The sequence below is a fragment of the Camelus ferus genome, chromosome 12 (genome assembly GCF_009834535.1).
Source record: "Camelus ferus isolate YT-003-E chromosome 12, BCGSAC_Cfer_1.0, whole genome shotgun sequence".
In the NCBI taxonomy this organism is placed as follows: Eukaryota; Metazoa; Chordata; class Mammalia; order Artiodactyla; family Camelidae; genus Camelus; species Camelus ferus.
The window spans coordinates 15,786,855-15,810,202 of NC_045707.1; the positions used below are offsets into that span (position 1 = coordinate 15,786,855).

The 23,348-nt window shown below is 35.1% G+C and overlaps 2 protein-coding genes across 7 annotated transcripts in view; one reads left to right on the top strand and one right to left on the bottom strand.

Moving 5' to 3' along the window:
- The window catches only part of FAM186A (family with sequence similarity 186 member A), a 52,437-nt gene extending 36,400 nt beyond the window's left edge, over positions 1–16,037 (bottom strand). The window contains exon 1 of the mRNA XM_006177742.2: positions 15,867–16,037. Coding sequence (XP_006177804.2) covers positions 15,867–16,037 — 171 coding nt within the window. The remainder of the gene's footprint in view (positions 1–15,866) is intronic.
- A 3,519-nt stretch (positions 16,038–19,556) lies between these two features.
- The window catches only part of LARP4 (La ribonucleoprotein 4), a 61,586-nt gene continuing 57,794 nt past the window's right edge, over positions 19,557–23,348 (top strand). For 5 of the 6 annotated variants that reach the window (XM_032492795.1, XM_032492797.1, XM_032492796.1 and 2 more), the window contains exon 1: positions 19,557–19,709. In XM_032492795.1, the coding sequence (XP_032348686.1) occupies positions 19,692–19,709 (18 nt within the window). In that variant the 5' untranslated portion in view covers positions 19,557–19,691. The remainder of the gene's footprint in view (positions 19,710–23,348) is intronic. The other variant, XM_032492798.1, reaches the window with a different exon arrangement.

Consider the following 23,348-nt stretch of genomic DNA (forward strand, 5'->3'; position numbering starts at 1 on the left):
TCTGATACTAAAACAACTGCATCAACAGTTAGTATTTGTCTGGTATATGATTTGCCATCCTTTTGCTTTCAATTTCTCTGTTTTTTCTGTTTTAGATATAGATCTTCTAAAGAATATTTATTGGGAGGGTGGGGGTATAGCTCAGTGGCAGAATGTGTGCTTAGTATATATGAGGTCCTGGGTTCAATCCCCAGTACCTCTATTAAAAATAAATAAATAAATAAATAACCTAATCCCCCCCCAGAATAAAAACATAATAAAAAATAATTTTCTGACGAAATTTACTGAATCAAACTACCTCCAAAATAAGTTAATTAAAAAATAAAGAACATTTACTGAATTATTTTTCATCCAACCTAACAACCTTTGTATTTTAATTTTAATTTTTACATAGATATTGAATATACCAGTCAGTGTCTAACCAGAAAAACAGAGAATAGATATGTAAAGCATTAACAAATTTAAAGTAGAGAATTTGTTACATATGTCATAGAAGAGCCAAAAGGCCAGATAGGGAATGAAAGCGAGGCAATCAGAAATTAGCAACAGCAGGAACAAAGTGAGAACTACATAAGATTGATTGGAATACTTATTTTTCTGACTTTTTCACCTTTTTTTTAACATTTTTTATTGATTTATAATCATTTTACAATGTTGTGTCACTTTTTCACCTTTCTTGCTGACTTTTGTATTGATTTTTTTGCCTTGTAGCAACTGTTTCCTTAAAAATGTCTTCACATGTATTCATAAATTAACACATTCTAAGGTAAATCAATATCAATACCCATCTTGAATAGCACAAATATCTTAGTGCTTTAACTTTGATCAGTCTCCTTTCAAGATCCTATTGTTCAGTATTTTATTTCTATGTTTGTAAAACTCCACAAATAAGACATTATTATTGTCAGACTGAGAAGGACAAATACCACATGATATCACTTATATGTGGAATCTAAAAAATGATACAAATGAGCTTATTTACAAATCAGAAACAGACTCACAGACATAGAAAACAAACTTATGGTTACCAAAGGGGAAAGGTAGAGGGAGGGATAAATTAGGAGTTTGGGATTAGCAGATACAAACTACTCTATATAAAATAGATAAATAAGAACCTATTATTTAGCACAGGTAACTATATTCAATATCCTGTAATAAACTATAATCAAAAAGAATATGAAAAAGAATATATATAAATATTTATATATATAACTGAGTCACTTTGCTGTACACTAGAAACTAACACAACATTGTAAATCAACTGTTCTTCAATAATTTTTTTAAATAATAAAAATTAAAATTACCATTAGATAAACACCACAAATAATTGTTGCAGACAGTATTTATCAATGGATTCCAAAAAGTGGACTAAAGTTTGAGAAGACACAGAATGTACATAGTCTCGAGGTATCTTCCTCAAGATATTTATTAACTATAAAGGAAAAAATAGTAACTTTACAGTCTCCAAGCCACTATAGCCAAATGATCAAGGTCAACATTAGTCATACCACAAAACACTGTAATATGATGTACTGAGGACACAGATCATTTCTGAGGTATTCTTGCCCCCAAAATGCATAACATCAGTCCAATCATAAAAAATATTAGAGGATCCAAAATTGAGAGACATTCAAAAACATTCTTTGAAAATATTAAGATCATAAAGGACAATGAACAATTGTCTAATGAAATGATACAGACTGCAGAAGAACAAGGAGAAACAAGTAAATGTTACGAGACCTTGCACAGGATCTGGTTACAGAGACAGGATATTAGTGGGAAATTGGGAAAGTTCAAATGAGATCTTTATTTAATAGTACTGTGTCAATTTTAATTTCTTGGTTCTAACAAGTGTACTACAGTTATGTAAGATGTTAACAATAAGGGAAGCTGGGTTAAAAATATATGGAAACTCTGCTATTTTTGTGGTTCTTAAAAGTCTAAAGTTAATTTGAAATTAAAAGCTCAAAGAAAAAACCTACTTTGCATTATTTACTAAAGTTGAATCTGTGCATACCTCACTGCCCAGCAGTTTTATTCATAGATGAAATGCATGCACATGTGCATCAAAAGACATTCACAGAAATCTTTATAGCAATATTATTTATAGTAGGCAAAAATAGCAGAATGGATAAAATCATAAAATAGAATGATAGTATTAAATATTAATGAACTATGGATTCATATAAAGAATCTCATGAACTTAGTATTAAGAAGCCAGACATTAAAGAATATATACTGCATGCTCCTATTTATTAGGAAAAACCAACCTGCAGTGTTAAGGGTCAGGATAATTGTTATCTTTGGAGCAAATGGGGAGGTTTCTGTAGTGCAGATAAGTTTCTTTTTAATTTGTTCACTTCATGATAATTCATTGAGTTTTTCAATTGTGAGTTTCCACTTATGTTTATTACAATTTTTAAAATGCTTTTAAAAGAAGAATTAACCTTAGGCTACCACCCTTAATGAAGTAACATGGACCAGACTTACCCTTTTATCTGAAACAACTAATAGAGGGCCACTAAAAGGTTTAATAGGAACAGTCCCCAGAGTTCACATAGGGAGAAGGAGTTTTTTCTGTTCCCAGCTGGAGTAGAAAGTATAGCTCCTGGGACATCTGGTAGAGTACTCAGAATGATTTTTGCCTCAGTGGTGGAGACAAAATTGGCCCTAAAATAAATGCTGCCATAGTCTCACATAACAATGCACAAAAGGAAGATTCAAAAGGATCAAACTACTTCCACAAAACTGTGTTCTAAAAGTTTGAGAATATTTATAGAATTAGAAAGATATCTAGCAGCTAACAAGATAAAATTCACAATATATGATATTCAATCAAAATATCAGGCAAGAGGAGTGACACCAGGGAAGATGGCTCAGTAGAAAGCATGAGGAATCCATTCCTCCAGATAGACAACAACCGTATTGGCAGAAACTGTCTGATTTAACTATTTTGGAATTCTGGAGTCTATTCAATGGCTTGCAGCTTTCAAAGAAAGACTTGCTTAGTATAGTATGGGTAATTTCAGTCAATTGCCATCTTTAGCATGGTATTAGCTATCCATTTCCTATTCTCCACCACTGTGACAGAACATGTTCTAGAGCAGCTTACGAGGGCCAGGGTGGGCATCCTCCAAATATGAGAAATCTGTGTACTGATTGTGAATTGCTGTTTCAAATCACAGAGGTGAGGATACAAAGGCAAACTCCCATGGTTGCAACCTCCACCAGGTTGAAACGGCTACCAGGGGATTTAAAGAGACAGTTTCAATTTTTTTTTCCCTTCATGTTTCCTTTTTCCCCTTTTGGGAGCCAGACATTTAAAGATAAGACATTCAAATGCAATTATATTTTCAAATGAACTTAGAAAGTCACCAAAAAAAGATAAAAAGATGCAGAAAATATCTGAGGAGACCTAAAATTTATACCTCAGGCTGATCCCTGGCACATAGACACCATACAAGATTAAAAACAAACAATCAACAACCCTGGGAGAGAAGGAGATTCTGATTTCCAGACTTACCACATTATAAGATTCAAATGTCCAATCTTCAACAACAACAAAAAATCGTAAGGCATACAAAGAAAAAGGAAAGCATGTTCCAGTCAAAGGGGAAAAAATTACAGAAACCATGAGAAAGAAATTAAGACATTACCAGAGAAACAAAAGATGAGAAAGTACATTACCACTAGAACTGCCTTATGAGATATGCTAAAGGGAGTCCTTCAGGGTGAAATGAAAGTACTCAAGGTTATATGAAGAAACAAAAATCTTTGGTAAAGGCAAAAAAATGGGAAATTTTAAAAGCTAGTATTGATGTACTTTTGGTTTATAACTCCACTTATTTTCTGCATGATTTAAAATACAAATGCATAAGAAACAAATATTAGCTTGTTTTTGGGTACATGTTCTATGAGGATATAATGTGTGATATCAGTAATTGAAAGGAGTGTGGACAGAGCAGTATAGGGGAGAGTGGTATGCTATTAAAGTTTAACTGGTATAAATTAAAGATTGTATAACTTTACAATTATTTGTAATTCCCATGATAACCAGAAAGAAAGTATAGAATATACACAAAAGGAAATGAGAAGGGAATTAAAACATTTCACTAAAAAAAAAAAAAAATTAACAAAACACAAATGATGACAGCAATGAAAGAAATGAAGAGGAAAAAAAACTGTAAGACAATAGAAAACAAATAACAAAATGGCAGCTTAAATCCCACCTTATCACTAACTACTTTAAATGTAAATTGATTAAACTGTTTTATCAAAAGACAGAGATTGGCAGAATAGATTTTAAAAAACCAATGATCCATGCTGTCTATGAGAGACTCATTTTAGATCCAAAGATTCAAGGAAGTTGGAAGTGAAAGGATGGGAAAAGATATCCATGCAAGTAATAACCAAAAGAGAGATGGGGAGTTACACTAATATCAGACAAAATAGACTTTAAATTTTAAATGATTGTAAGAGATAATAATAAAAGGTTCAACAGAGCAAGAAGATAAAAGTTACAAATATTTATGTACCTAATAACAGAACTTCAAAATATAAGAAGCAAAAATTGATAGACTTGAAGCAATGGATAGTTCTATAATAATAATGGGAGATTTCACTCTAAATAATGGATAGCACAATGAGACAGAAGATAAGATAGGAAATAGAGGACTTAAACAACCAATAAACCATCTAGATATAACAGATGTATACAGAATACTCCATCAAACAACTGAACATACAATTTTCTCAAGTGCATGTGGGTCTATTTTCCAGTATAAACCATATGTTAGGCCACAAAATAAACCTCAATATATTTTTAAATATATTTTACAAAGTATCTTCTCCAACCACAATGAGATGAAATTGGAAATCAACCACAAAAGGAAAAGTGGAAAGTCTACACATGTGTGGAAATTAGCATATTCTTAAACAACAAGTAAGTCAAAGATAAAATCACAAGGAAATTAGAAAATACTTAGAGATGAAAATGAAACCACAACTTATAAAAACTTATGGGATATAGCAAAAGCAGTGCAAAAAGGGAAATTTATAAAGATAAACACTTACATGAAAAAAAGATCTCAAGTCAACAAACTAACTTTATACCTTAAAGGAACTAGAAAAAGAAAAACTAAACCCAGAGCTAGCAAAGGAAGGATTAGAAAGATTAGAACAAACATAAATAAAAGAGTATGGAAAATCAATTCAGAAAATAAATGACAAAAAACTCTTCCTAAAAATATCAACAAAATTGAAAACTTTAGTTAGAGTGACAAAGAAAAAAGAGAAGAATCAAATTACTAAAATCAGAAATCAATGTGTAGACATTACTACTGATTCTACAGAAATAAACAGGATTAACAAAAACACTAAATTGAAAAGATATATGCATCCCAGTGTTCATAGCAGCATTATTTACAATTGTCAAGATAAGGAAGCAACCTAAGTCTCCATCAACAGATGAATGAATACAGAAAATGTGGTACATATAAACAATGGAATATTACTCAGCCATAAAAAACAATTTTTGCCACTTGTAACAACAGGGATGGACTTGGAGGATATTATGCTAAATGAAATAATTCAGACAGAGAAAGACAAGCACTGTATGTTATCACTTATATATGGAATCTAAAAAACACAACAAACTAGTAAATGTAACAAAAAAAAAAGCAGATTCACAGATACAGAGAACAGACTGATGGTTACTGGTGGAGAGAAGGAATGGGGGAGGGACACATTGAGGTAGGGGATTAAGAGGTACAAACTATTACATATAAAATAAGCTACAAGGATATATTTTACAACACAGGGAATATAGTCAATATTTTATACTAACTATAAATGGAATATAACCTTTAAAAATTGTGAATTACTATATTATACACCTGTAACTTATAAAATATTGTACTATACTTTAATTTAAAAATAATTTTTAAGTAATAAACAGGTAAGAATTTTTAAAAGGTAATGAGAGTAGTGTTAACAATTTTTGTATGCCACCAAATTGGATAACCTAGATGAAATGGAAAAATTCCTGGAAAAATGAAACATGTGAAGACTGACTAACAAAGAAATATAAAATCTAAAATGATTATAAATCAATAAAAAAATGTTAAAAAAAAGTTAAAAAAAAAGAAATATAAAATCTGAATAGACCTGTAACTAGAAGGGAGAACAAATCAGTAATAAAAAACCTCTCAACAAAGAAAAGCCCTAGACCAGATGGCTTCCCTGGTGAATTCTACCAAACTGGAGAGTTGATATGTCCCTGAGGTAGACCAGTGAAAGTGTATTGCTCACCTTGCCAGCTGAAAGAAAACTGCTTCTAGAGGTGCTTATTGACAAGTATGGAGAAAAACCATTTGCCAGATCAGTAGCTGCATACCAGGTACCAGAGGGTGTGTTAATTTGCTCAAGCAACAAAACCACATCTGTTACAACAGCTGCAGTTGGAGTTACCACGTGGTTAATTTTACAATAATCCACTGCCATTCTCCAAGACCCATCTGTCTTCTGCATAAGCCAAATAGGCAAGTTGAATGATGATGTGGTGCCTCTTTCCCTCATGGACATACTTATCTCTGCAATCACTCTAGGAATGCCATATTTATTGGTTTACCACGTTCCTAGGTAGAGGCAGTTCCAGTGGCTTCCACTTGGCATTTCCCGCCATAATACCCCTCACTCCACAGGTCAGGGAACTAACGTGGGGATTCTGCCAACTGCTGAGTATGTCTTTTCATTTCATATATTCCAGAACTGGCAAAATAACCACAGGATGAGTTCAGGGACCCACTGGGCCCACTGTGTTATGGACCTGAGTTAAAATTCTTTTGATCACGTGACATCCATAAGGCCCTACTCTGGGTGATAGCCCACAGAAGACATTTTGGATCCCTAGAATTAGTGTCAGTTCAGAGCTAGTGTCCATTAGCCCCCAAAAGAACTGATTATTTTCTTTTTCCCAATGCACAGTTATCCTGGTAAAAGGCTGTAAGTCTCTTTGAAGAAGGCTTGGAGAAAGATTAATAGTATGTGTTTTCAACAAGGTCCTTCCTCAAGGGAACCCAGCTTCCCCTTCATTCAAGGGGTTCTGGGTCTATAGACTGGCTTAAGTCTGGGAATTGATTGAGGGGCCATGACTCTCTGTTTTATGATTCAGGTTAGACTTTTGTTCACTTGACCTAGAGATTTTCTGCTTAATAGATCAGGTAAGAATTTGGTAGGTTCCTAACGATTTCACTTTTAGGAACACCACGATTAACTAGCCAAGGCTATAGTTCTTCATAAGTCAGACATTCTGACTGGTGCTTTGACTCTGCTAATCCATTATGGTAATCATGCCCACCTGGCCTTTGGTGGCTCAGTGCCGCCACTTGGCCCCTGCCACCTCAGGATCCAATTACTCCCACTGTATTCAGATTTCCCAATTCCACTGTAGGGTCTGGCCTATAGAGAAGAGTGATCACTAAATTCTCCAAAGATGCCAAGACTCCCCTCATAAATTTATTTCTTACAGTCATGGTGAAAGGTATGTCTTCTGGGGTCTCCTACAGTGGATGGATAGATTGTAAATAGCAAATCCACTTAATGTTCAGATATCCCTAAGCCTTTTAATTCTTTCCCTTTCATCAAACCACAACAAGTCTGGTACGTCTAACTCACTCACTGTGAGTAAACTTTTGGTTCATGTTTCAGCCAACCAACCAGTGAAACTTTAGAACCTTTTCTAACTCCCCAAGCTGCAAAGTTAAATACAGAATTTTTGCTTAGTGAGTCCACATCAACAACTTTATGTTCCTTCCACCATTATCCCACACCTTTAACATCCATTCCCACACATATTCCTTGGATTTCTATCTGTAAAACCGAGAAAACTCGAGTAGTTCTTTTGGAATGTAGCACACCTCATGGGTCACACTTTGAACCTCATCTTTAGTGGTACTGAGATTTGAATATGGTTTTAGGTCTAGAAACAAAGCTGTTGTGGGAGTGGTTCCTGAGGAAATACAGCATTGTCTAGCATGGTAACTGCCTCAGGAAAGGTCATTATAGTTTCCTCAGGCAATACAGGGTTAATCCCCTCAGACTGGGGTGGAGAGACTATTCCCAGTGGTGTTGGAGAGGCTGCGCCTACTGGGAGTGGAGGGACCACTCCCCTGGCAAAGAACACGCATAAGAATTTGAGCTTCAGTGCTCCAAACTTTAACTGAGCCTTTCCATACATCCCCATGCCAACATTCAAGATCCCTATTCCTCTTCAATCAATGCCCTCACTTTAACTTTAGCCACCCACTGAGGCTGGGAACTCAACCTGTATTGTAAGCCAGTCAGAGAATGAGATTCTGGTTTAATTTTCATTCATCTCAGCTTGAAGTTACACGAAATTAAGGATCTCCTTCAGGACACTTACGTGGCACTTAAACTGAGAATTTGAATCCCTGATCTCATCCTTTTCTTTCCCCACTTTGTTCAGTGATATTAGGAGCAATGAATCAATCTCATTATATTTGTTAATTTGTCAAAAATGTTTGAAAGTATCATATATACAGTTGCCCAGATTCTTGCTTCTTATAAGCAGTTGATTAGGGTATCCAGTGGTGACATTTTGCATATCTTAATTGCCAGATCATGCCAAGGACTATCAGTGCTCTCTTTAATACTGGAAATGGAGTCATTTATATCTTTAAACCTAATCAAATTAGAGAGCCAATTCCAGAAACCCCAAACCCAATTCAGAAAACTCATTCTTGAGGAGGCTGGAAGGGGGCCGTTGTAGTGTCACACACCCTCCCAAACCTTGCCCTATGAGTCTCTTCCATTAAGCTCTTCCTGAGCTGAATCCTTTATGATAGACCAGTAACAGTACTAAAGCACTTACCTGGGGAAAAAAAAGAAAAGAAAAGAAAACTCATCCTTAAGATTCTGTTCCTCCAGAACTACTCTCAGTACCAAAATATGATCTATTAGTATTAGAGTTCTCCAGAGAAACAGAACCAATAGGATACATACATATAGGGACAAAGAATGTCTCTTGCTATTTCAGTAAATAACGGATGTTGCCATCAAGCCGTGGGTCACTCTAGTCACCCCCAAGGGTGTACCCTGAGGGGAATTCAGGATGGAAATAAACAAGATATTGACCCTAGATAGTAAAGGTGCATATCAAGGGAATGATTTCAATGAGCCAAGACTCTCTCTCATCTTCCCATACATAGAAAAGTACGAAATTCATTAACTTGAGATGTCTGATTTTCTTTAATAGTAATCTTTTGATGTTCAGACTACCTGATTTTTTTTTTTTTTTTTTTTTTGGCAAGAACTCCTATATATGCTGTCTCCTCCCTTATCTTTTTGGAACAATCCCTCAGAGCTATCTGACAGGTTGTCCCCTGGGCATAAATCCCTAGCAACTCTGCCCAAAAAACTCCATAATTCTCAATTTCTCGTGTGTGCATTTTTTCAGTCGATATATATATAGTAGTTCCAGTCTGAAAGCCAGCAGGCTCCAGATCCAAGTAGAGCTGATGTTTCAGTTCAAGACTAAAGACTGAAAAGACTAATGCCCCAGCCCAAGACAGTCAGGCAGGTGGAGTTCCTTTTTACTCAGTCTTTTTGTTCTATTCAGGTCTTTAACTAGATGAGACCCACCCACATTAGGGAGGGTATTCTGCAGTACTCAGTCTACAGATTTAAGTGTTAATCTCATCCAGAAACATCTTCACAGACATACCTAAAATAATATTTGAATAAATGTCTGGGTACCCTGTGGCCCAGTCAAGTTGACACAAAAAATTTACCATCTCAGGTATCAGCAGAGTAAAAGGCAACACACAGAATGGGAGAAAATGTTTGCAAATCACATATCTGATAAGTAATTAATATCCAGAATATAAAAAGAATTCCTGCAACTCAACAAGAATAAACCTAGTTCCAAAATGGCAAAAGACTTAAATAGATTTCTCCAAAGAATATATACACATGGACAACAAGCACAAGAAAAGATGCTAAACATCACTAATCATTAGGGAAATGCAAATCAAAACCACAATAAGATACTTCACACCCCTTTGTGTGGCAATTATGATTAAAAAAAAAAAAGCCTAGAAAATAACAAGTGTTGTTGTGAATGTGAAGAAATTGGAACCCTTGAGTACTGCTGATGGGAATGTAAAATGTTGCAGCCACTGCAGAAAACAGTATGGCAGATCCTCAAGAAATGAAAAATAAAATTACTATATGATCCAGCAATTCTACTCCTGGGTATATAAAAAATTGACAGCAAGGACTTAAACAGCTATTTGTACTCCTATGTTCATAGCAGCATTACTCACAGTGACAGTGAGATAGAAGCAACCCACGTGTCCAATGATGAATGAATGGATAAACAAAATGTGATATATACATACCATGGAATATTAGTGTGTCTTAAAAAAAGAAGGAAATTCTGACACATGCTACAACAGAGATGAACTTTGAAGACATGCTAAATAAAATAAAGCAGGCACAAAAGGACAAATACTTTATAATTTCACTTATGTAAGGTATCAGGAGAGGCAAATTCATAGAAGAAGAAAGGCGTGTGGTGGTTACAAAAGTTTGAGGGAAAAAGGGAATGGGCAGTTATTGTTTAATGGGCCAGAGTTTCCGCTTGGGATGATGAAAAGTTCTGAAAATAGATAGTGGTGATGCTTACATAACATTATAAATGTAGTTAATGCCTCTGAATTGTATAATGAAAAATAGTTAAAATTATAAATTTGATGTTATGTGTATTTTACCCCAATAAAAAGTTGAAAATGGGTAATTGCCTATTTAAAACAAAAATAATTGGAACGTAATAAATATTGAGTTTATAATATATATAGAAGTATGATACAAATATCACAAAGGACAGGAGAAGAAAAAAAGAATATCACTGTAAGGTTTATACACTTTCAAAAGTAGTGTAATACCATATGAAGGTAAATGGTGATAACTTAGAATACATACACTATGAACCCCACAGCAACCATTAAAAAGGTGAAGCAGAGTTATAGCTAGTAAACCAATAAAGGAAATAAAATGGAATCATAAAATATATCCACTCTAAAAGAAGTCAGAAAAAGAACAAAAAGGAAATCAAAAAATACATGGGACAAACAGAAAACAAATAGTAAAATGGTAAATTTAAACCCAACCATATCAATAATCACATTAAATATGAATGCTCTAAACATCCATTTAAAAAGCAGAAATTGTCAGGATAAAGAAGAAATTCAATTATATGCTTCCTATAAGAAATCCACTTTAAATATAATAGCCCAAATATGTTTAAAATAAAAAGATAGGGGGGAAAAAAGGATAGTGACACTCATCAAAGGAAAGCTAGAGTAGCTATATTAATAACAAACAAAGTACATTATAGAGAAAAGTATATTACTAGGGATAAATAGGGTCATTTCATAATGGTAAAGTGGCCAATTCGTCAAGAGAACATAGCAATTTTAAATGTTTAGGCACCTAATAACAGAGATTCCAAATACATGAAGAAAATTTGGTGGAACTGACAGAAGAATTAGAAAAATTCCCAATTATAGTCAAACATTTCTGAACCCCTCTCTCAATAATTGATAAAGTTGAGAAAAAAACAACAGAAGACTTGAACATTACTACAAACTAACAATGTAATTGTTATTTTATAGAGTACGCCATTCAACAACAGAATACAAATTGTATTCAAATGCATACATAACATTTACCAAATAGACCATTTTCTGAGCCATAAAACAAATTTCAAGAAATTTACTAGGATTCAGATCATATGAAATAAGTTCTCTGACCCGAATGAAACTCAATCAGAGATAAATAAGAGAAAAAGATCTCCAAATATATGAAAACTAAATAACACTTTTCTAAATAACTCATAGGTGAAAGAAAAAAATTAAAAAAGAAATTAGAAAAGATTTTAAAATGAATGAAAATGAAAACACAGCATTTTCATTTGCAGAGAGGGAAATATATGGGAAAAAACACTTATTAAAAAAGAAAAAAGTTCTCAGATCAATAACTTCAGCTTCTACCTTAAGAATCTAGAGAAAAGAAGAGCAAATTATACCCAAAGAAAACAATGTAAATGAAATGAGGATAAGTACAGAAATCAGTAAAATAGAAAAAGAGAAAAGCAATTAAAGACAATCTGTGTAATCAAAAGCTGATTCTTTGATATCAATAAAATTGATAAACCTCTAGCCAGACTGGTAAGGAGAGACAGAGAAGACAAATTAAGGTAACACTATTACAGATTTTACAGATCATAAAGGGATAATACTATGAACAACTTTAGACCAATAAACTTGACAACTCAGATGAAATGGACAAGTTCCTTGAAAGACAATCTGTGAAAGCTCACTTAAAAAGAAACAGCTAAATCGAATATTTCTATGATTATTTTTTTGTTGTGTTGAATTTGTAGCTTAAAATCTTTCCATGAATTAAACCCCAAGTCTAAATGGTTCCTTGACTATTTCTCCCCAACATACCCAAGCATTGGCTGTTTATACTAAACATATAAAAGGAAAGGCCAATTCTCAACAAACTCTTCCAGAAAACTGAAAAGAATATTCTACCTGAGTCTATAAAGCTAGCATTACTCTAATGCCAAAACCAAAACCATTACAAGAAAACACAATTACAGACCAATATACTTTATAAACATACGCACAAAAGTTGTTACCAAAATTTTAGCAAATCAAATACAAGGTAATAAAAAGAATGCTACATCATTAGTAGATGGGATAAATCATCCCCAAAATGCAAGGTTGGTTTAACATCCATAAGTCAATGTAATTTACTATATTAACAAATTCAAAGAAAGAGAGGGGGAAAAAAAACCCCACATGATTATCCCCCTAGATGCTGTAAAAGCTTTGAAAAAACCCTGTATGTATTCCTGATTAAAATTTTCAGCAAACTAGGAAAAGAAAGAAGTTTCCTGAACTTGATAAAGAGCCATAAAATACATACAGCTACTATCATACTTAATGGTGGAAGACTGAATTCTTTCCCCTAACATCAAGAACAAAGCAAGGATGTCTTATTACTTCTATTCAGCTTGAAACTGGAGGCCCTATCCTATCCAGAAAGTCAAGAACCAAGTTTAAATACACACAGATATGAAAGGAGGCAATAAAACTGCCTCGACTAGCACATGACAGGTTGTCTATGTAGAAAATCCCAAAGAATGTACAAAGAAAATCAATGAGGACTAATAAACTAGGTTTCAATATGCAAGATTCATATACAAAAATCTGTTGCATTTCTATGTTGTGAACAATTGAGAATAGAAATTGAGAAACAACATTATTCACAATAGTATAAAAAATAGGAAATACTTAGGGATAAATCTGACAAAAGCTATGAAAGCACTTCTGAAAAAAAATAGACCTAAATAAATGGAGAGATATGCTGTGTTTAGGGTCAGAAGACTCAATATAGTTAAGATTTCAATTCTCCCCATATTAGTCTACAAATTCAATTCATTCCCAATCAAAATGCCAGCAGGCTTTTCTTTTCCAGTAGAATTTGACAGACCGATTCTAAATTTCTTGCAGAAAAGCAAAGGGAAAAAGCAGTGGGGATAAAGAAGAGGAAAAGGAGATAAAAGGAAGATCTGAGAGAAGTTGGGGAAAAGAACAAAGTTGATGAACTAAAAGTACATGATTTTAAGAATTATTACAAAACCTCAGTAATCAAGAGACTGGTATTGGCATAAAGATAGAAAAATAGAACAAGAGAATAGACTAGAGTGTATGTTAACACACACATCTATAGTCAATTGATTTTCAATAAAGGTGCAAATGCAATTCAATGGAGAAAGGGGCAGCTTTTGAACAAAATGAAGCTAGAATAGTTGTTTAAAAAAATAGAACCTCGATCCATATCTGATATCATATAGAAAGATTAAGAAAAAATGGATCATAGATCTAAATGTAAAATCTAAAAGTATAAAACTCCTAAAAGAATACATAAGAGAAAATGTTTCTGACCTTTGGTCAGGCAAAGTTTGCTTGTATACCACACCCTAAGTGTGAGCCACAAAAGAAAGTGATCATAAATTGGGCTTAGGAGTTTTGTTCCTTGAAAGACTCTATTAGCAGATGAAAAAGACAAGCCATAAAATGTGAAAAAAAAATTTGCAAATCATCTGTCTGATAAAGGGGTTGTATTCAGAATAAATAACTATATCAAAAATGAATAAGAAGAACCCAGGCCCCTCAGTTTTGAAAGTATGGGCAAATAAGCTGATGGAAAGTTGAACTACCAAGTGCAAATAAGCTGATGGAAAGTTGCTCAAAATCCTACCAAGTGCAAATAAGCTGATGGAAAGTTGCTCAAAATCCTTAGTTATTATGAAAGCACAAATTAAAACCACAATAAGATACTATTACATACCTTCCGGAATGGCTAAAATTAAAAAGACTGACAACATCAAGTATGGATAAAGATGCAGAGCAATGTAAAATCTTATATACTGCTTGTGGGACTATAAAAATAGTATAACTACTTTTTAAATGTTTGGTAGCTTATTTTTCAAATTGAACATTTATATACCACATGACCCAGCCATTCCAAACCTAAGTATGTATCCAAAATAAATGAAAGCATATGCCCACAAAATGTCATGAATAAGTACATGAATGTTCATAGCATCGTTATTTGTAACAACCCTGAAACCCAAACAACCCAAATGCCTATGCCATGGAAGAATATTCAGCAGTAAAAAGGAATGAGTTATTCATTCATACATGCAAGAATGTGGATGAATCCCAAAAGAATTATGCTAAGTGAAAGAAAACAGACAAAAGAAAGTAAATACTGTATGATTCCACTTACAGAAAATCTTTAAAAATGTAAAATAATCTATAGTGACAGAAAACAGATTGGTGGTTGGATGGGGATTGGGTGGGAACAGGGAAGAATGTGTAGGTGGGATTGTAAAGGGGCATGAAAAAACTTTTGGGGGTGATAAGTAAGTTCATTCTATTGGTTGTGATGACATTTTTCACAGGTGTGTATATATATTAAAACTTGTATTTTTATATATGTATTTTTAAATTTTTTCTTAAAACTTACATTAAAAAAAAATAGAGTCTATTGTATGCCAGCTATACTTCAATAAAGGTGTTAAAAGTAAACACTGTGTTATTGTTGCTAGATGTAGGAAATTGGAGCAGGGGTAAATCTAAATGGAGAATGAGAAAGTACAAATATTTAACACTCCTTACACGTAGGGAAGAACTTCCCCTGAGTTCATTTCTTTTAACCTGACCAATTTTGCTGTATTCTGTCTGAGGGAATAGAATGCAGTATAGGTATAGCGTTAGTGGTTTAGGGTCTATTTGATTGTTGTATTACTTCAGCTCTTTGTTTACTGTCCTTGGATTTCTCTTTTGGCCAATAAACCCCTCTTCCATGAAGTGTTCAAGGGAAAGAAACGAAGCTAGAACTCAATCATGTTTCTTCTTGTTAATAACTAGTTGATGAAAACTCAGTTGGGAACAAATGAAAACTATTGACTAAAATTAGATATCAACATTAGCTATAGCTTTTATTTTTTCCTTCTATCCCCATCACTCAGAGGCACATATGATTCATTTTTTAAAAACCTTGATTAACTCTGATATGAAAATGAAAGAGATTAATATAAAACTGGAGCTTGTTATCCAGAGTCAGGTGACATTGTCATTTGAAATCAAAGTTACCTCAAACACAGTCAAGTGTCTAAGAAATAAAGTGAGCTCTTTTAAAAAATGTAGCTGGTTGCAGAAAGTTAAAAAAAAAAGTTGCAATCTATAAACTTTTCATTTACTACCTACCTCTCTGGCTCGATGGAGCTGTGCTTGCTCAGTCTTAGCGATGACATCCTGTATTGTGAATGGGATCTCAAGCTTAGGGATGTCTGATCTGTCAAGGACATCTTTGTACCTTACGGTGAAATCCAAAGTTTCTTTTTCTGCTTCATGTTCATTATCTGTCTCAGTTTGCATTTTGATAAATGTTTTGGAAAGTTGAGTGATTTTCTTTTATTTCTTCTTTTTTCACAGAATATAGGGAAATGTTAACAAAAGTGTCCAATAGGAAACTAGAAGAGGCCTTTTCTGCTCCCTCCTGATGCTAGCCATAGTATTCCAGTCATGGTGATGTCATAATAGACCCATTGTGACTTTATCATTGACTCAAACAATTAAAGAGTGCTTACTCTATGCAAAGAACTAGGCATTCTATATGCTGTGATGGTTGATGGTGAAGAGGGGAGGGAGAGTAGGAAAGAATAGACAACAGGAATGCTAAAAGAAATAGAAGATATAGCTCTGCTTAAATGAACTTAAAGTCTAGGTGTTAGAATTCAAGATCCAGTGTGTGAAATGTAATCCTGGTTCGTCTCTCTTCCTGAGGTTTTGCTTAAGAACTTTTAAGCCTGTAATAGAATAATTGTGTTGCAACTTCCTCAACTGCCCCTCAACTTTTCCTAGATATGTAGTAACTTGGAAGACAGTATTTGGATGAAGATCACACTCTGCACTACCTAGTGGCTTGTTTTTTCAAGCCTGACTGAAGAAGGCTTTGAAGTTCCATAGTTGGCTGAGAAATTGAAAGGAACGCTTAGAGGCTTCTAACTGAAGGAGGAGTACTTTGAGCAGCTCTTTTGATTGCAGTGGAGGTGAAAGGATATAGGGGACAAGCAATTGACAGATGGTTTTGTTGGCTATGTAGCTTTTTTATCTTTTAATTTTAAAAAAATGTGAAAAAGTCCAGAAAGTAATATAACAAACAGCCACGGGCCTATCTCCTAGAATGAGCAGTTTTAACATTTTTTTCATATTTGCTTCAGAGATTTTTAAATAAAGGAAAGCATTAGAGATTAAAGTTGAAGTCCCCTTGGGCGTTCTCCCCAGACTCCTTCCCTTCCCCTTCGTCCCTTTTCAGAGGCCTTAACAAGCATGAATTTGATGTATTTATGCTTTGTCTATGTTTATACAGTTTTACTGCAGGTGTATAAATTCATAAGCTACATGATATAATTTTGTAGGTTTAAGGTTTTATACAAATTGTGGATGTATAACAGTTTCTGTACAAGAACTTCCTATGTTGAGTTCCTATGGTAAACTTATTGTAAACTTAGTCCTATGTTGAGTGCTTGTTGTAAATTTGTAAAGTTAAACAATTTGTGTTTCAGTCCTTCAGAGAATGGGACACAGGGGATCATAAATTGTCTTTTAAAAATGTTGAGCAATTGAGGGGAGGGTGTAGCTTAGTGGTAGAGCACATGTTTAACATGCACAAGGTTCTGGGTTCAATCCCCAGTACCTCCATTAAAAAAAATTAATTAAAAAACATATATCAAGCAACATATAAGAGCAAAAATATTTTCCCTTCTCTTAAAGATCCCCCTTATCTAAGTTACTCCCTCCCCTGTGTTCCCAACTTATTTTGTAAACTTTCTCTTATAGTACTTATTGAAGTGTAACTATATATTATTTGTCTCTATCCATTAGTTGGTGAACTCAAAACCAGATGCTGTACTTTAGTTTTCTTTTTCCAACATTTGGCATATTCTTCCTCAGTTCCTCCATGGAAACTGTTTAAAATTTGGATATCCATTACAGTTTAAAACTCCTCTCCAATGGAAACTTTCAAGTCCCAGAATATTTTCCTTTATTGTTATACTGCACCCTCTCCCAAGTCATAAAATATTACTCCCTCCTTTCCCATAATCACAATTAAGACTTTATTCAAGAAAGTTCATGTTTTCTGAAAGGATCACAGTTAAGGAGAATCATTTTTTTTTATACATGTGAGGTTTGATGAAAATATCCATCATTATCCAGCATTTCTTGATATTATCAATTAACCTATTTAATTACTTTGTTGATAATAATATCAGATTGTGAGATCCTTAAATAACTTATTTCTCTTGTTTTCTTTAAATTGCTTACCTTAGCCATTCAGAAAGTAGCCTACATGTTTGTCAATTAAACTAATTTAGCATTATTGTGCTCTCTCCCTCTCGTATTTTTTTTATGCAGCATGGAATTCATCAGCAATTAAGAAATGAAGGCTTTTAAAAGCAAACTTTAAAAATCCTTCAATTTGACAAGCATTTGTTGAGCCACTACTATGTGGCTACCATTATCTTAGACTGTGAAGAATATATGATAGGGTACCTGTGAAGAAACAAAAAGAAGGAAAGAATTTAAGATAGAATATAATATTCAGGTGCTAACAAGGGACATGAAGAAGCGATCTGTGGAGAGCAGAGTCTTTGGGAAAACCTTATGGAGAGAGAAGGTTGATTGACAAATGAAGGCATTCCAGATAGGGAAGACACCCTGAGCCATGGCTTTGGAGGTGAGTGCTGAGTTTGTATTTCAGGGGAAAAGTAAGGAGATTGGTTTAATAGAGATGAAGTAATGTTGAGTTTACTGGGGGATCTGATTAGGGAGAGTATGGAACCCAATATCCGCAGTTCGATGGGGGAATTAATCTGATGTCTAAATGAAAAATGAGATTCATTTGAGGTTAAGTAAGGGAGATTATATGGGATCAGAATAGTAAGGTCTTGCAAGCAAATAGTAACAGTTTGGTGAAAATGAAACCTTCAATTTAGGAAGTTTTTTGAAATAAAAGAATAGGAAAAATCCACTGGAGAGGAGCAGGACAAAATTATTTCAAACGATGAGTGTCTGAGCTAGGATATCGAAATGGGACTGATAAAGGGAGGAATAAATCGTAGCAGGTGTTGCTAAAGATAATAAGAAATTTGGATTATCTAACAGAAAATTATAAAGATAATTCAAAACTTTGTTTTTATTGTATTTCACTCGAATTACTGGCAAAACATCAATACCAGCTATCTAGACTAAGTATTACCAACTAGCTTTATGTTGAGCAGAGATGCGGGTACCTAATTCAAGGGAATTGGGGGCAAAGTTCTTTAAAGGTGTGTCTAAAGGAAAACCGCCCTCCTAGAGGGCTCCTTCAACTGTAAAATGGGGAAAACAGTATTTACTGCATTGGACTGTTTTAAGATTAATTAACGTAAAATACTTAGAATAGTGCCAAGCACCCAGTAGGCCTTTAATGTACAGCAGTTGCTATTACTGCTGAATTTTTTTTCCTTCCTCTACTTTTTTCCTCGGAGCCGCTGCCTTTTCGGCAGGGCTGGGCGTTTTTCAGCACACTTTGCACAAGCTCGGCTTTTTCTCGGAACGAGGTCTTGGGCCACGAGGACTGCGGAGTTATTACGGCCGCGGCAGCTATCTGGCAAAGCATAACCCGCTTCCGAGATTTTTACACACCCCCGTGGCACAGAATGGTGCCCTCCTCGGATCCCTCCCCCGCCCCGGCCAGATGATAGTACAGTCCATACTGCGGCTGGAAAAGGTAGTGCGAAAGTTAAGCGCGCTGAGGATTTTCTCTTCTCCCGGAAGCAATTGTTCTCTAGAGCCGGAAACAGTTGCTGTTTCAAGGGAGGAGGGACTGGGCGGGTCAGGCCGCAGCGGCTGACGGCGGGGGAGGAGCCGGGTCCACTGCCGGGTGGAGGGGCCAGGCGAGTGTCCTTATCCTAGCGTCTGGGGCTCGGGCCTGTAAGCCAGTTGGAGTCGCGTCGGCGAGAACGATTGGGCCGAGCGGAGGAAGACATGTTGCTCTTCGTGGAGGTGAGTGGACTTGGGAATCTTGTCCTGCTCTGAGAAGGGCTGGAGTGTGGAGGCGCCGGCCGGTCCCAGCGCCATGTGACTTTCCAGGCCGTACGGGGCGCGGAACCGGCAGATAGGCTGACACAGCACCTGGGCCGTGCAGGCCCGCGGCTCCGCTCTGCGCGCTCGCAACACTTTAGGAGGCGGTGGGAGGTGAGGGCCGTGGTGGGGGAGAACTGAAGGTGGAGGATCGAGGCTTGTCTGGTGCGGCGTGACGATCGGAGGAAGGGGAAAGTGTCCCATATGGACCTCCTAAAGGAGGCAAGCGGGCGGGCGTGGGGGGGGGAGGCGGAGTCTGCGGAGAAAAGGGTAATCAGGTGGGCGCGTTCCGGGGGTGAAGCGAGGCCTCGCGCGGCCCTCTGGGAGGAGGCGAGCAACATGTGGGGCCGCGGAGGGAGGAAGGTGAAATTCGGTAGGAGTGTTTTGAAAAGAAAGTTGAAAGCCTCGTTTTAGCAACCCCCACCAAATTTTGTTTGGTACCCGTCCGTAGGTCTCTGGAACGTTCTTTGGGTGGAAAGTGAGTTACCGTGAACGGAGGAGAAGCCAATAGGGTTTGGAAGCCTTGAAAGGCACCGCCTTGACCTTTTGTAAAAGTTACTCAGGCAGCGGCTTCGCGTTGAGGGGCTGGTTTTATGAACGGATTAAAACCCTTTACAAGAAAAATTCCAAGAACGAGACAAACTTAGTTCGGGGAAAGCCAGGTGTTTTGGGCGTTTTGGTTTTTTTGTGTTTTTTTTTTTTTTTTGTATTGCTGTTTAACAATAGAAATACTTTTATTTAGTTGGAACATCTGCTGTTGGCCTATTTTAATTTGAAAGGTAGTAGGTATCTATTTTACACAAATACAAGCTTTAATTTCTCTTATTTCTGTCTTTCTCTTGTGTGCAGTGAGCATCAGCTGACTGCCTGGCTAATGCTTTGAGTAAATTCCAGATCATATTGTTCTTGCATAGTGAAAACGTCAAACCAGCAAAGCTGCAACTTGGCAACTTGGCACTTGTTAACTATGCCCATAAAAAGAATCTTTTCAATGAGGGAAGGAATTTACAGGTTGTATATTGGTTCGAGAGCCAGGGCCAGTCTATGGCGGGTTTTTATCAGAGGGGCAGGGGGATCTTAGCCTATAGTATTCTGGCATAAAGTAAATATATGGCTTTTACTTTTTTTTTTTTTAATCTCATTGACAGTGTATAGGTGATAATTTTGAGATTTTTAAATTGAGTTTTAAAGAGACAGATACCTTGGAGTATGCCTAATATTAATAATAAATATTCATTGAAACATTCCAAGTAAATTATGAAGAGATTTAAAATTATTGAACCCATTCTGTTGATCGTTTTTTATCCTCGTTTTCGCTGGTCAGAATAAGAAATCGGATATGATTTCAAGCAGTGCCGGTTTGTGTTAGGAATGTTATGCCTAGCAAATGCTGCGGATTTTAAATGTATATGTGTTTTGCCAGGCAAAGGACTGTGAAGTTTGTTTATATCAACATGGATTCCAAAATAAACTTTTGAGTTAACGAATTGATTGCTTTGGCTTTGTTAAAAATGTGAACTTTAATAATAGTTTCACTTATTGAGTGTTTAAGTTAGATCTTCTCTTGTTTCTAAAACAACATTACAGTGTTTTAAAGATGAGAAAACTGAGGTGGAGAGGTTAAATTAGTAAAACTAGTGTAATTAGGATTTAGATACAGGTCATTCTATTGCCAAATCATGGCTCTCAAAAAGCTGTTACGTATAATTAATATTTCCATTTAAATCAGTATGTGAGCTTTAATTTTTCACATAAGAATTTTATTGAAAATTAACTGTCAACTAAATACTTGGTCTAATCGTATGGTATTAATATCAATGAAAAATAGCACACTGGTCATTTGGCATTTTATTAACTAATATTCAATCCTTGTAACCTCATTGATGTAGGAATTATTTTAAATGAGGGGACCAAAGCTCAGAGGTTTGATGTCTAAGGTCATTCAGGTGTAAATAATGTGGGGACTAAAGTCTGAAGTCTGGAACACAAGACTCCAAAACTTATTTTTGCATTTCCTTTACCTAAACCAAGAGTTCTTATTCTGATCCCTAGTTAGAATTGAGGAAGTTCGTGAACTTAGTTGAGGCAAAAAAAAAATTGCCTGTTTATTTTCACTAGCTTCTAGTTGAAAGGAATTAAAAATTCTTGAAAGGAATTAAAAATTCTTGAAATTTCATGCGAATGAAATGAATGCAAGAAGAGAAATGTTTTCATATCATATTACAGTTTTTGCCGGTATCTTGAAATGTTTATGCTCATAACTCCTTGTTATATGTAAAAAGACTTGTTATTTAATGCATTAGTAAAGAAGCACATTTATTACTAAATTAAAATTTTTTAAATATTTTGATGACTATAATGTAATTGGTTTATTTTGTGGTCCTATGTATTTCATATAGTGAGAAACATTCTGAAATGAGAATTCATAGATTAATTGGACTACTGAAGAGGTCCATAGCACAAGGGAGCATTAATAACCACTTTACTTTTTCTAAGTTTTTTTGGTAGGACTTCTCTAATTTGGGTTCCATGAGTCCTCTGCAGTTGTGTTCAGAATCTTTTACTCATGTGCATTTTTCTGGAGAGACCCCAGCTTAACTAGTTTATAACTGGAAGCAGTGGCATAGATAATAGTAATGATAACAGTAATACTGTAATAGTGGTGTACACGTGTATTGTGCTTACTAGGTGTCAGGCTTATTTTTGCATGCGTACATATGTAGACATCTACTCAAACCTAAGAGGTAGCATTATTATCTCTATTTTAGAGATAAAGAAACTAAGGCACAGAGAATTTAAGAAACTTGCCCAAGGTCATACAGCTAGTAATTATTGGTGGTGGAATTAGAACTCTAAATTACCTAGCTATTCTGCAGTAGAAATCTACAGGCAGACAAGGAATCCTATTTTAAGTAATAACTTAGATGTAACTTTTTTTAACTTGGTCTTACAAACAGCTGTATTGACTTGAGTAGTTAATTGTTTTTTTCTCACTCTGTTCTGAAGGAGACACTTAAAATGTTTGCCTCTTTGGGAAGAGGTAAAAACGCTTGGATAATTAAAAAAATTGTCAGATATGTTCCAACAAATTCTGTCACAACAAATTCCGTAAGTTTGAAACAGCAATGTGCTCCCTTCTGGCTGCTAGTGAGTTATTTAAATTTTTGAGCACCAAGGAGACAGTTTGCAATTTTCTCATATATTTATGGTTGCTAACATTTTATTCATTTTTCAGATCATTTCCCCCTTCCAGTATTTTCAGCCAGTTATGTCTGCTCTAGTTGTTTGGCAATTTTTTAATTGGATTTCTGTCTCTATTTGAGTTTTTCCCTAAAAATGAATATTTATAATCACTTGTTTAGATAGCAGTGACTTTTATGCACCCTAGGATGTTTAATAACTCATAATTTTTAAAAGTTATTTTTAATTATGGCAAAATACACATAACATAAAATGTATCATCTTAACTATTTTTAAATGTACAGTTCAGTGGTATTAAGTACATTTACACTGTTGTGCAACCATCACCGCCATCCATCTCCAGAACTCTTCATCTTGCAA